The sequence below is a fragment of the Equus przewalskii genome, chromosome 4 (genome assembly GCF_037783145.1).
Source record: "Equus przewalskii isolate Varuska chromosome 4, EquPr2, whole genome shotgun sequence".
NCBI classification, from domain to species: domain Eukaryota; kingdom Metazoa; phylum Chordata; class Mammalia; order Perissodactyla; family Equidae; genus Equus; species Equus przewalskii.
The window spans coordinates 64003814-64017478 of NC_091834.1; the positions used below are offsets into that span (position 1 = coordinate 64003814).

At 44.7% G+C, this 13665-nt stretch overlaps 1 protein-coding gene across 7 annotated transcripts in view; it reads left to right on the plus strand.

Moving 5' to 3' along the window:
• The window catches only part of BMPER (BMP binding endothelial regulator), a 234189-nt gene that overhangs the window by 19859 nt on the left and 200665 nt on the right, over nucleotides 1-13665 (plus strand). For all 7 annotated transcript variants that reach the window (XM_070616213.1, XM_070616217.1, XM_070616214.1 and 4 more), the window contains exon 3: nucleotides 13146-13245. In XM_070616213.1, coding sequence (XP_070472314.1) covers nucleotides 13146-13245 — 100 coding nt within the window. The remainder of the gene's footprint in view (nucleotides 1-13145; nucleotides 13246-13665) is intronic.

The window sequence follows — 13665 nt, forward strand, 5'->3', positions numbered from 1 at the left end:
AATCGTTCCCACTTTATGCTCCCAGCCCCCTTACTCCTCAAGTCCAGGCTCATATATCCAAAAGTCCACTTGGCATCTCCACATGGATGTCTAGGAAGCATCCCAGACTTAAAATGGCCTAAACAGAGATCTTGTTTCCACCCCTCCCCCAAATCTAGTTTCCTCCAGCCAACGATGTCAGCTGCAACGCTCCATTTTCTCAGGCCATCAAACAGGGGGTCCTTGATTCTTCTTTCTCTCACATTCTATGTTCAATCTATTAAAAAATCTTGGCAGCAAAACTTTGAAAATATATCTGATAATTTCTAACTACCTTCATTATCACTTTTGCCTCTGGATAATATATTATCAACCAGTGACCATTTAAAAGTATGTATCCAATTGTTTCACTTATTTACGAGAAATCCTCTGGTGGCTCCTCATCTCACGCAGAATACAGTCTAAAGTATAAGTGTGGTCTTCAAAGCCCTACATGATCTGGCGCCTGATGCCATCTCTGGCTCATCTTCCAAAGGTCCTCCCCTTTCACTCTGCTCCAGCTGTACTCCTGGGCAACTTGCTACTTCTGCATGATACCCAACACTCATGCTAGCCATTACCCTCTCCACAAGAGCATTTGTGTTTGCTCTTTCCTGTACCTGGAACACACTTATCCATTATATATACATATTCTCTGTATATATAGCTTCTCTCAGGTCTCTGAGCAAATGTTTCCTTGTTAGAGGGTCTTTTTCTGACCACTCTTCCCAACAGTGCCATATCTTGTCATTCTGTTCCCTGGTCCTGCTTTATGTTCTCCAAAGTCCTCAGTGATGCTTGTTATATCACCCATGTATTTGTTCCCTGTAGATCTTCCTTCTAGAATGTCAACTCTGGGAGGACGTGGACCCTCATTTTCATGCTGTGCCCCCAAGGCCAGGGACAGTGCTGGGCCCATTCAGTGCGTATCTGTTGGATGAATGAGTATGTGCCATTTGCGTTTAAGTTTTTGATTAAGTAAATTGAAGATCGAGCTAATTCTCTTCCCCAAAAATCAATTATAAATTTTTCTTTCTATTCTAAACTCTGCTTTTTCTGTAATGATGATTTGTGTTTTTCATAGCTTACATTACTTTGCATATCAAGTCTGATAGAGGGAAAACTATACAAATATGCTGACTGAAAAGTTGTCTTCAATGAAGGATAATGTAATCGTAGCAAGACATATTATAAGGAATAATAATTATAAAGTAAAATTTTTCCTATCAAAAACTATTTTAAAAAAATAGATATTACTGCTCCTACTAAGTAGCATGATAATTTTCAGTTTTGGAATATAAATTAAAATTCAGTATGTAGGTATTCTATACTTGACCTAAAACTTGTTAGAGACGAAAGACTAGCAAAGTGTATTAAATATTACAATTTCACAGGGCAAGAAAAAAGTGGCACAAAATCTCTTCCCATGATATATGTAAAACAAAGTGATCTACTGCTCACCACCCCGAGCCACATTGCTACACGTAAGTCGGCGTGCGCTGCAATGTCATCGCTGAATGAGGTTCCTTTTACGGGTTGTCAGATCCCAAGGTGCTGACGTATGTAGGTCAAGTTCTGTCTCAGTGAGATAACTGTATAGCAAAACTTTCTGAAGACTCATTCAGTGGCCCACATAATGTCTACAGAACCAAGATGGTTTGGATGATCTCAGTGAATTTGTGGCCATGGAATTTGGTTGAAACTGACCTTTCCCTCCTTTGAACTCATGAATAGCACTAAGTGCCACTCATATTGCGACACTCGAGGTGCTTTTGCTGTGTTTATCTTCCGGCCCCTCTTCCTCTTGGATTGTAAGCTCTTCTAGGGCAGAAGATGTATCTGATTCATATTTTCTGTTCCCAGCAAAACCTGGCACAGTGCCTGGCTCACAGCAGGGGCTCAACACTATTTGTTAAACAGATTCATGGGTTTTTAGTCAGATTTGAATTCTGTAGTGCAAAGGTTTAACCCACAGAAAAATCCAAGTATATAGCCAAGATGTCACATTTTCTAAAGGCCATTTGTTTTCTGTTAACACTTTTGTCTTGTTTTAGATGTTAAAAGCTTCTGAGAAGCTGTTTGACAGCGAGACCCTTTTAAAAACCAATTATTAAGAGTAATAATCATAGCTGATGATTTTTTAAAATGAGGCATTTGTTGTGAATCCCTTTAACAAAAAGTTTATGTTAATGTTTTGTGGATAACTAGCCACTTTCATTTCTTGATAACACCTTAATCAGAAGTGGATTATATGCAAAATTAGCATTAGTTGATTGTTTAATGAGTTTGAAAATGGCAGCTAGTGGATTAAAATTACATTCTAAACCTATGAAATAAATCTGTGGCTTCTCCACTTCTTTCTGACATCTGCATGTGGCCCTTGGGAAGCCCTGGTGAAGAGAACATGCTGCTAATGGCCCTGCTGAATGAGTCAGACTAACTCTAGCTCACAGAATTGCCTTCATATGGGGGATGCTGTCTGAGACTGGCTTTTTCAGTTCTGGGAAGTTCCAGCCAGCTAGAGGGCTCCTGCCTCTCTTGTTGTCCTGCCTGACGTTCCTCAGGCTGACTGGACATCCTGTGCGGTCAGGACCAGTGTAAATACAGCCAGGAGCAGGGATCTTTCCAGCACCTGATGCATCCCGCTGCCCTTACTATTATCCGGACGCAGAATGGCAGGAGCCAGCTCTAAAGCCTGCTGTCCCAGGGGTCCCTTTGAAAGGTTCTGTGATTGCTGGTGGTCGGGGTCAATTGTGCAGATGTCTTCAAAAGTGTCTCACTAGTGACCAGAAAGTTACTTTGTCAAGATGACAGATGGGCTGCGAGCAGCTCCTCTGCCCTGCTTATTCCCTGTGATGTCAGCTCCCATTTACTTGTCAAGATGAGGTACTTTTGTAGCTCCCAACAGCGCTTGGGGTTTCACGGGCAACCTGTGAAAAATCTTCTATTCTGTTCTGTGAGAAATCTGCTCAGTGGCTTGTTGTGGACCCCCAGGAATGAGGGCGTTTGAGGACCTGGTGAGTTCTATCCGTCGTGGGTGGGTGAGGCAGGAAAGAGACGGGTGCTGACAAGAGGGAGACAGCCCTCTGGGGCTGGCCACGTGAGGAAGTGGTTTGCTACCACCAGTCACCTGGCTGGGACACAAATGGGATCTAAGACATTGGGTTTCCATGTTTTGGATGTGTTCCCTCTTCTTTGGCAGAGAATCATCTATTTGCACAATTAAAAGGGTCCATTGAATTATCAGCATCTTTGCGTAGCCAGGGAGCCCAGCTTTTTATATTGTGGTGAGTCGGAGAAGGGACCGCCAAAATAATATCACCAGGTGTCCTTCCTTAACATCATATCACAACTTACAGAAGTTGCTCCAATTTTATTATTATTTTTAACTCCTTGACCCTCACTCCTCACTACCTCCAATGCCCCACCAACCTGACTTGTAGGTTCCATGCCGTCCCTCAGAGACTGGGAAGCCTGGCTGATGCCCTCTGAGCTGTAGATCCTGCTGGTGGTTGGAGGTGGACCCCCATATCATCTGAGAGTTCAAAAGAAGTCGCCAGAAAGGCATAAAACTTTTCATAGAGTTTCATCTCTCCTTTCTTTTTTGTTTTCATTTTGGGCCGAGGAAGAAGTTGACTCATTATTCGTCGTGTGCTGAAGGGCGCCCAGCAGTGTAAAATAATCAAAGGTGTTGGGAGAGGCAGCTGGGCCACTGGCGCGTGAGGCCACATTGCTCTTTGTGGGGCTCTGTTCTTCCTCATCCCTCGTTCACATCTTCTTTCCAGGTTAGGAGTCCGTGGATGTTTTCTCTGCGGCATCAGCTCCATTCCTCAGCCCAGCTGTTTGAGTCTCTTTGACTTGGGAGAAGAGAAGGGTGGACCTGAGCATTTGGGCAAAATAAAGGAAAGATGCTGACATTTACTCCTCTCAATTCACATACCAGGCTCCTGTCCCCTGGCAGAAGTTACACGGTCCACCTTCTGATTTTCTAGTCGCCTTCTGGGAGCCCAGGGATGGTGGCAGAGCTGCGTCTGTGACAGGCTCCACGGCGCTAAGTCACTCGCTGCTTTGCATCCAGTCCATTCCACCTGCGTTAATGTGGCTCTGCCAGCAGACCCCTTGCTTGTACGACGTACAGTATAATAAAAACCAGGCAGTGCTACTTTCTTTGAGCTACTATTTTTATTTGGTGGTTATTTCTTTTGTGTTCTGCCATCTCTAATGTTTCGGTTCTATTTCAAAATATGATTAAACAAAATGAGGAGCTGTTTGACACGGCCCTGTTTTAAATCAGAGCTGTACTTGAGTAGCGGGACATTCTAATGGCCTGTGTTTCTTTGTTCTGAGAGTTCCTTGAAAAGGCCAAAAAAAAAAAAAAAAAAAAAAAAAGCCAGACCTAAATCCTTAAACAGCATAGGACCCAAAACAACCCCTCCGACAAACTAAAGCCCATTAAAAAAGAATTGAAATGTTAGGGAAGTTAAATATAAAAAAGGCCTCCTTATTAATCCCCCGTTGCTTCTGTTGGCACGTGTCATATTTTCAAGGTACAGGATCAGGAGAACACTGTCATTTAGTGATGTATTAGGGCCATATATCATCAGAACATCGTCTTTGTAGAGGATATTGGTACTAAAAGACACGATTCTGGCCAGACAGAACAGCAGGGGGTCTTACTTCTTTTCTCTGCCCCCCAGCCCCTCCTGCCTTTTTCTTTAATCTCCCTCTGTTTTGTGTTGCAGAGAAGTGAATTTCTTCATGGGATATGACTTGTTGCAAAATAATCGGGGGGCCCAGTGGGCTTCATAAAGTCTTTTAAATGGCTGGGCTTCAAGGGCAGCTTTGTTCAGAGTTTGCACTGTTAGCTGGGCTGGAGAAAGCCGAGTTTGCCAGGGTCCAGGTCTCTGGGGTAAAGGCTTGCTGAGCCTAGACAGGAGGAAGAAAGATTAACACTCCCAGATGTAGTACAAAGAATTGCGTGATGTTCTTGCAAGATACTTTAAGTCTCCAAAATTATGTTCTTGCAAGATACTTGAACAGTAAGACTCCAAAAGTATGGCCAAGGGATGCTGCCAACTTCCCGGGAGAGACACCTCCCATCCAAAGCAAGGAAGCAAGGAGAGGACTTGGGGCTCCGGGTCCAGGTTCTGGTCCATCTTGCAAATGACCGGGCATTCGGAGACGGGGACTTGTTTTGAGTTTCGAAATTGGAGACTTAATCTGTCTTTCCTAAAAGGCACTATTTTTACTGATGTGCTCAAAATGAAACCATGAACCACCAAGATTTATAAAGGTCTGAAAATGGGGAGTGCTTACCAAAGGCAAACATTTGAATTCTTAGCTGCAAGGATGGCTCATCTGAGCCTCTAAACCAAGCCGTATGGCATTGTGATGAAGTCACTGACTCTGATATCAGTGAGTCCAGGGTTTGCATCTCTGCCCTGGCTAGCTGTGTAAACCTGAGTAAGCCATTAACCTCTCTGTGCCTCAATTTTCTTACCCATAAAATAGGGATAAATTTGTGTCTTCCTCAGGCTTGTTGTGACAAAAAGGACGTAATATGCAAAATGTGTTCAGCACGGTCTGGCAAATCATAGATTTTCTCTAAATGTCAGGTGCTATTATCCTTAATAGTTCAGCAACCTGCCCGGGAAAATTGTATGCCATTTCATTGTTTGGTTAGCGATGGATCAGCTCTGTGGCTTTGGGTCCTGAAGGGATTTGCAAAAGCAGCGGAGGTTGGGGGTTCAGAAAGATCTGGAAGTGCTAATTTACTTTAAAAGCAAGGGCCATTGACACCTCCCACCTCTCCCACTGACCTCACTCAATTGGGGAAGAGGAGATCTTGGGAAACCATTCTGTTGGCTGGGCAGGGTGGGTCATCTTCCTTCTCAAACACACTTTCCTCACTTGCGAAATGGCTTTGTTAGTTTTTTTTGTCTCTCTCTCTTTCTTTTTCGGCTTTCATTGAGCTGGGAGATATGGCCCAGAGCCTCGTACTTGTACTCTGGGGCTTTGTAGTGGATCAAACTGCCTTTTCATTTTTTTTCCTCCCAGCTCTTTCTGTGCAAGAGTTATGGGGAAGTCAATTGTACCTTCAGTACGAGCACAGAAAAGCTTAATTAAAACAATAAATCATCAATCAAATTTAATACTGCCATTGGCAACCACTGAGCAATCTCAGTTCCCCCTACCCTCCAATGATTATTTTCTAAGAGTATAAGAACGGATTTTGTCCAAAGGAGACAGGCTGGAGCAGGTACAAGCTTGTGTTGTCTCCCCTCGGAGGGCTCTTGCTCCTTGCAAAGGATTTCCCCTGACCGTATGTTCCAGAGAGAGAATCGCTTAATTTTACATGTTTCATTATCAAAACTGGTGACAAGCAATGGAACCTGCCCCCTTTGGGTCTTTTCTTTCAGCCTTTGCCTACATCTCTGCATACTAGAACTGTAACTTTTTGAAGTCAGTTCTGTTTAGCCATGTTTTGGCCCGTTCCTCCTATGGCACCTTTTACAGGTTCCTTATTAGAACAAGGCAGGGAACATGGCAGGAGACCTCACATGGCTGACCCAGGTGGCCTGTCTTTCCAGAAAAGTTCCAGACTAGTGCAACTCCATACTAATCTATTCTTAAAATCTCAACAGTCATGTAGGAGCTAACCTAATTCTAATATGATACACCCATAAATTTTAATGCTGTGCCCTAGCAACTAACCTCCCTGGCTGGCCCCTTAATCCAGCCTGGGAACCAGGTTCTGTTCCCAAGTCCGCTGCTAACTAGCTTTTTGAGGGGCCTGAGACCCTTAACTTCATTGTGTGCCTTTCCTCCATCTGCAAATCTTAAGAAACCTGTGAGGATTAATGAAATAATGTCTGCAGAACTCTTTAAAAGAAAAGTGCTATGTAAACACGAAGTATTATTCTTCTGTTTATGAGAAGTTTTATAATATTGCCTAGGAGAAATTGTGACCCGTGTTCAAAAGTGCCGTAAAGTTCCCTTTGGCTCTTTCGGGGCTGGTATTGGGTTACAACGGGGCATTTCAAGGAAAGATTGACCTCTTTGACTCCATGCATGGGGAGACTAGAAATCCCGAGGAGAACGCACATGCTGATGTTGGATCACCTTCCTCCTTGGGAAACTTGACACAAGACATCCGTATTCCTAAAAACAAATTCCTCTGTGAGCACTTTTGAGACTCTTAAACAGTGAAACACGATTGTGTATGTGCTTCAAATAAATTCTCTAATAAAAAGAATTTGATTAAGGTTCAAAGGGTTCTCTTCGTGGTCACCGACCATGATGGCTTTATGTCAAGGTGAAATTCTCTCTGTTCTTCCCACTAGGTGCCAGAAGTTACACTGCAGTATTTGTCTGATCGGCTAATATTCAATGTCTTATTTCCTCCAAAAGTGTGGAAGTTGCTGGAGAATAGATGGGAAGCTTGCAGCGTGATTTCTTTCTTGCTTCCGCAGCACTGAGTACAATGGAACGTGTGCCAGGTCTTTGGTTGGGCTGCTCCAGAACTTCCACTGCTGAGCTCCCTTACTTCTCAGAGTCGCTGTGCTGCATGTCCGTCCCCTGGCAGTAGCTGATGACAAGGGGAATAGTTTATTCAGGATTAATGTGGGTCCATCCCTGTGGATATTTGCATTTTGGCAGGGGAATTCTTGAAAGCATCATCTATAGGGCCCCTCCCCAAATAAGACTACAGTGATGAAATGACAGAAGTGGGTGTGTGCATATGTAGGATGGTGGGGTAGTCTGGAGGGTCTCTAATTTAGGACAGAGTCACTTCTACCTCTTTATCCCCTCTAATGATACTACCCGGCCCGTGTGCTTCATTGACACATTGAGTGTTGTTCATTTGGGCAAAAAAAACTACTACATTTCACGGCCTTCTTGATTTTCTGAAAAAGGATCTGCCACTTAGAACTTGCTAGTTTGCCAAATGACAGTTGGTTGCCTCCAAGGCAGGCTTTGCCCTCACAAGAGACGAGGACTGAAGGAAAATAATGTCATCTTCTAGAGGAAAGGACTTGTGTGGTCTGCCACCTTCCTAATATGGCTAATCAAATGGAGGACCCGCGGGCAGGGAACCAGGTATTTTGGTTTTCATTCTTCTTTCAAGACATTCGTGATGCTGTTTCACAGTCTAAAATACAGCATCTGCCGGCTGACATTTCTCCCTGATCACTCCCATCATATTAGCTGCTGTGTTTTCCTCTCCAATTGTTTTTTATTTTATTATTACTTTTAAATTTAAGTGAAAGGTCAGGTAATACTTTCCATATTTCATAATAGGATTGGTCCCAGAAGAATCTTAGAAAAAAAAAATGTCCAAGACATAGGCTTGAAACAGAACAAAGGCATCTCAGAAACATTTTTTTTCTTTTCTTTTGAGGAAAGCAAACAGGAAAATCTCTCTATGGTGATTTGCCATCTTCTCTGTACCCCTCCCTCCGCCTGCCCGTCAATGAGAGATCATTTCCCTCCGCACCAGACGCTGAAAAATGCTCAGGAGGCACCAGCGGGTCTCACGGCCACAGTTCCCAAACCCAGGGAACTCTGTGCTGCCATCTAGTGGCAGACCTCAGACACAGCAAGCTGGCTGCCGGAATCCTGTTTGAACTTGGCCGTGGCTGGAGCTGTGGTTTGGCTTGTATCCTTACAGAGCTTTGTTGCCAGCCATGTAGATTTTTTTTCTTTTTTGCTCCCTCTACCCCTTTTTATTTTACATACTGGCACTTTATTTCATGTGCCTCCAGAGGCTGTATTTTGAATTTTGATATTGGTCTTCCGGAAAGGAGGGAATTGTGCAAACAGATGCCTTTGACAACAGGTAAATCACAGGCTGGCTGACCGTAGGAAGTGATAAACACGGGAGGCAGAGACTGAGAATGAAAAGCATGATGAAGGTTTGTTCCTTTTATACACTACCTAGGTTAGTTTTTTAGAGCATTCTGACATTTTCCTCTAGTGCGCTTCTGCCACCATTTTTATTGCTTAGATGTGGGGAGACTCAAACTCAAGCTGGAATCTTGGGAAACATTTGTTTGAGGACCCCAGTGTGGCTTTCAAAGGTGTGATAGGCACAGATACCTGTCGATATCCAAAAGGGGACGACATTCCTCCCTACCAGAAATCAGCCTGTGTTTGTAGACTTTTCCAAGGATGGAGATGACATAGCTCCGGGGAGTTATTCTGCTCTTGTTAGAGAGCTCATTTTACACGTGTGGAAGCCTCAGGAAGGCGTCTATCTCTCCTGGGGCCTCAGGACCTTGACTTCGTTTTGTTCTTGTCTGTATTCCGAATGCCTGGGAAGTGGCGAAGTGCAGCATTTAGATGCGCACCTTTGGAGTCAGACAGACCTCTGCTGGTATTCCCAATCTGCCTCCTGGGCAAGATTCTTACCTTGGTTGCTCATCTGTAAAATGGGGACGATGTGGAGTTTCAGTGAAATAACTCATGTAAAAATCTTAGCACAGAGCCTGGTACATAGAAAGTGTTCGGTAAGTGTGAATCAGTATCAGAAAACGTTTCTTGAATGAAAATGTGAACTGAATGAGCCGTGACCTTGAGTCAGAGCAGAGGACTCTTGGTACATATGGGGATGGGGCGACCAATGGAGATGGGCTCCTCAGGGCATGACTTCATGTGTGCCACTTCTCATCAGAGCCGCTGGCTGGAAGACCAGTGTTTTTGTGTCTTGGCAAAATCAGAGAAAGTGAAGTGAGTGGGCTTAATTAACCTGTGCTTGAATTTCCTCTGTAGCTGCTGGGTTCAAGGAGATGGAGGAATCAGCCTGTCACTAGCGATTCTCCGTGATTTTTCTTTCTTTCTTCGAGGGCCCGGGATTCTAAGTGTGTGCTCCATATCCTCACCAACCAGACATCAGGGAAGTGATCAGACATGCAGCTTCACACTAACGTGACCCGTGGTGCAATACCACAACTCCAAGTGTTATTAGAAGAGGGGAAAACCCCTCCTAAACCTACAGCTAAGGTTTAGGTTTGTGTGTACAAAAAAATTCCAGACGTCAATATTGCAAACCATCTGGTTGGAATAACTTTTGTGCAGGACTGTAATTATGAGCTATTTGTTATGAATCTTGGGATCTATGATGGATTGTGACTGGCTCCCAGGTTTCTAATTTAGCGGAGAGTTCCCATATTTAAGACAGTGTGCTTCTTCTTATTTATCAGACCCCGAATTGCAACTTCATACCCGCTCCGACTGCCCTTAGAGCTTTGAACTCCCCGTGTCTGAGGATTCTGCCCTTCTGAGAAGAGATGAGCTTGGGAGGGTGGCCCTTTCCCAAGGCTGCAGCCAGGTTTGCTGTGTGCATAAAGCCTAGGGGACAGATGCTCTGCTTGGGGAGTGAGTTCATGTGACAGACCCCCTGGGAAGGAGGCGGTCCGTATCCTTCTGTGGCTTTGAGAAACTGCACTTTACAAAGCGAAGTCCCTGTTAATAATGCCAGACGGTGTGTATACCGACCGTTGTTCTTGATTACTTTGGTGGTAGTGGGAGGGCACTATTTGTTTTTTTAAATATACTTCTTTAATTTGAATTGTGACTGTAACTGCGTTTTATGCTTGTAATTTAAGAAAAATTATGAAAATAAATCAAAGGGCCATGACTTACAGTGAGTCTTGATGCTACCATCGTGACGAAAAGGAAAGGGTAAGGGAAGGAGTTCTGAGGGCTTGGAGATTGCAGGTCAGCCATTCACTGAGGGCCCGTGGACCACTCCCGAGCCCATCTCAGCCAGGCTGGCAATAAGAATACTGTCCACACAGCAGTGGTTCTCGGCCCTGGTGCACACTGGGATTACCTGGGGAGCTTGGAAAAACATCCAGGGCTGGTCCTTAGATAACTCAGATCTGACCTTCAGGAGGTGGGAGTTAGTGCCAGTCTTTGTTAAGAACTGCACAGGGCTCCTGGTTTGCAGCTAAGCATGAGGACCACCGCGTCACAGGATTTTAAGGCGTAAATGAAGTTCGCCCCATGAGGGCCCTTACCTTACCACAACAGACACCAAAAAGCAGGAACAAAGGGAGACTGGATTACTCAGTTCAACCACCCCTTCCCATCACACACTGACAACCAATAAACGGAAAAACAGAAGGTCTATAATGCCAGCCCTGTGGGCAGGGATATAGGTGACCGAGGACTGATGCCCTCTCTCTGGCTGGCTAGGCAGGTGTGGGCACGGCCTCAGTAGTGTGTTTTCCGTTGGCCTCAGAGTTCCTTACCTGAAATGGTGGTCATTTTCTGTGTGTCATCCAGTGGAAAAGCCTGAGCAACACTGGTCACGGTGGGCTCATTATCCCCGTGCTTCAGTGGCCCTGCAGAGACATCAGGGGAGTGAAATAACAGGACTTTGGAGAAGCAGAGCTGTTGGGATGGTGAGGCCCAGCTGTCCCAAGGCTCCATATGCCTCACTCTGGAGAGTGGGGATTCGTGAGTTGGAGGGAGTGGGGTTCTGACCTCTGAGAAGTTCTATTCGTTTGAAAGGGGAGGAGATGACAATCTGGATTCATTTTGGAATTAGACCCTGGGAGGCCAGCCCCGTGGCTAAGTGGTTAGGCTCCCATGCTCCGCTTTGGCAGCCTGAGGTTCCCTGGATTTGAATCCTAGGTGTGGATATGGTACTGCTCGTCAAGCCGTGCTGAGATGATGTCCCTCATAGCATAACCAGGACTTACAGCTAGAATATACAACTATGTACTGGCGGGCTTCGGGGAGAAGAAGAAGGAAAAAAAATTAGGATAAAGAATTAGATCCTGGGAGCATCTTGGGGGTCTCTGGAGCTCCCAGGGAATTTGAGGGGAGCACAGAAAGTGATGTGATTTATCTTAGAACTGCTTTAGGGCTGGAATTTGGTATATGGGCTTTGCTTGGATGCCCGGCCCCTAAAACACACACACACACACACACACACACACACACACACACAGAGCTTCTTGGTTCTGGACCAGAAATGGTGAGATCTTCCTTACTCTCATGACGTTGAAGCATACTGGGTACACTTGTGAATCTTTCCCAGGTCATCGTCAGGGCTGAGTTGGGATTTCTCGTGTACATATTCCAGGAGGGTTCTAGGTTCATCTTGAGGTGAGAGAGCTGGTCAGTCTCTGATCTGCCCGTAAATCAGGCAATGATTGTGGTAGGCCATGGCTTGTACACATTTGTGAGTTGAAACTTGAAATCCACGTCTACCACTGCAAAGCTGTCTAATGGTGGAAAGGTCACAGACCTTCTCTGAGCAGCGGTTTTCTTGTTTGTAAACAGAGGAGAGTGCTAATACTTATCTCACAGGATTTTAATGAGAATGAAAGCCACAACGCCCAGCATGTAGCAGACGCTTGTGAAAGCTCAGAACTTGTTGAAGTTTCCTGACACAGTATTTTTGGTTTACCTGCCTCCAGTCTATAATCAGGCACATACATCATGTTTGGATCTTCTCTAAGTCACATTAACAGCTAACCTTTCAGGATAAAACTGAAGATGTGAGTACTCACCGCACTTTCATTAGCATAAGTGCTAATATAACGCAGCTGTCCCACAGCTATAAAACACTGACGACTGTGTCTCCGCTTGGCATGGGGAATATTATTTTTTCTCTAACAGAGCCGATTCAATACTCAGCTTTGTCATTATTTGAGTTGGAACTTTAGATTGCTGCATTTTAATGCACTCTACTATTAAGGATTGTTGGACATCCGTGTGCAAATATTTTTGCTCTCACGATGTAGTCCTGGCCCAGGTAGCCCAATGGGCAAAATATGATTTACACAAATATTATCATTCTATAGTGTGTACAGAAAAGAAACCTTAGAACAGAGCGGGAGAAGTCCTCTTTCTTGGCATTCAGTTATCTCGGTTAAGTTGCTTGTAAAGAAGGGACTTTTCATCCCCTCTCATCTGCCCCTCGTCTGAAAAAGTTCTATGTTCCTAGATGGATATTTCTGGTCCAGAGAGAGCAAAATCTTGTTTGCTATCACAGAGTTTTCTTGCCAAGAAGAAGGCAAGAGAGGAAGATGGAATCTAGGTAGCTGTGTGCTGGGATTCTGAGGATTCTGTTGGAAGTTTATTTCAAATGTCTCTTGTCTCTTTTTGCCTAGAACAAGGAAGTGACCTGTAAGAGAGAGAAGTGCCCAGTGCTGTCGAGAGACTGTGCCCTGGCCATCAAGCAGAGGGGAGCCTGCTGTGAGCGGTGCAAAGGTGATTGCCGTCCTGGCCGCCTTCTTTTTTGGCTGTCGCCTCAGACATTTTTATTTCTCTTTCTCTCACCTTTCTCTTCACTCAGCTCTTGGCTGGGGTGCAAATAGGTGCTGGGAGGGAAGCTGGTGTGTGTGTGTGTGTGTGTGTGTGTGTGTGTTGGAGGCTTGGTAGTAAAGGGGACCTTCCAAGTGGAGGGATGAAAGCACGGTGACCAACTGCATATTCGGTTTGTTTTCTGAGGAAGGTTGTTGAAATGTTACAGGGAAGATGCGAATATGATGCCTATGCACATTGTTACACGTGCACACAAGCATATTTTGTCAAAAAGTTTCAACATTCAGTTTTTCCAGGCCCCCTGCTTGCCCTGCCCACCTCTGCCAGAGGAGTCTTTAAGCCCAAATTTTATCATTTTGATCCCTA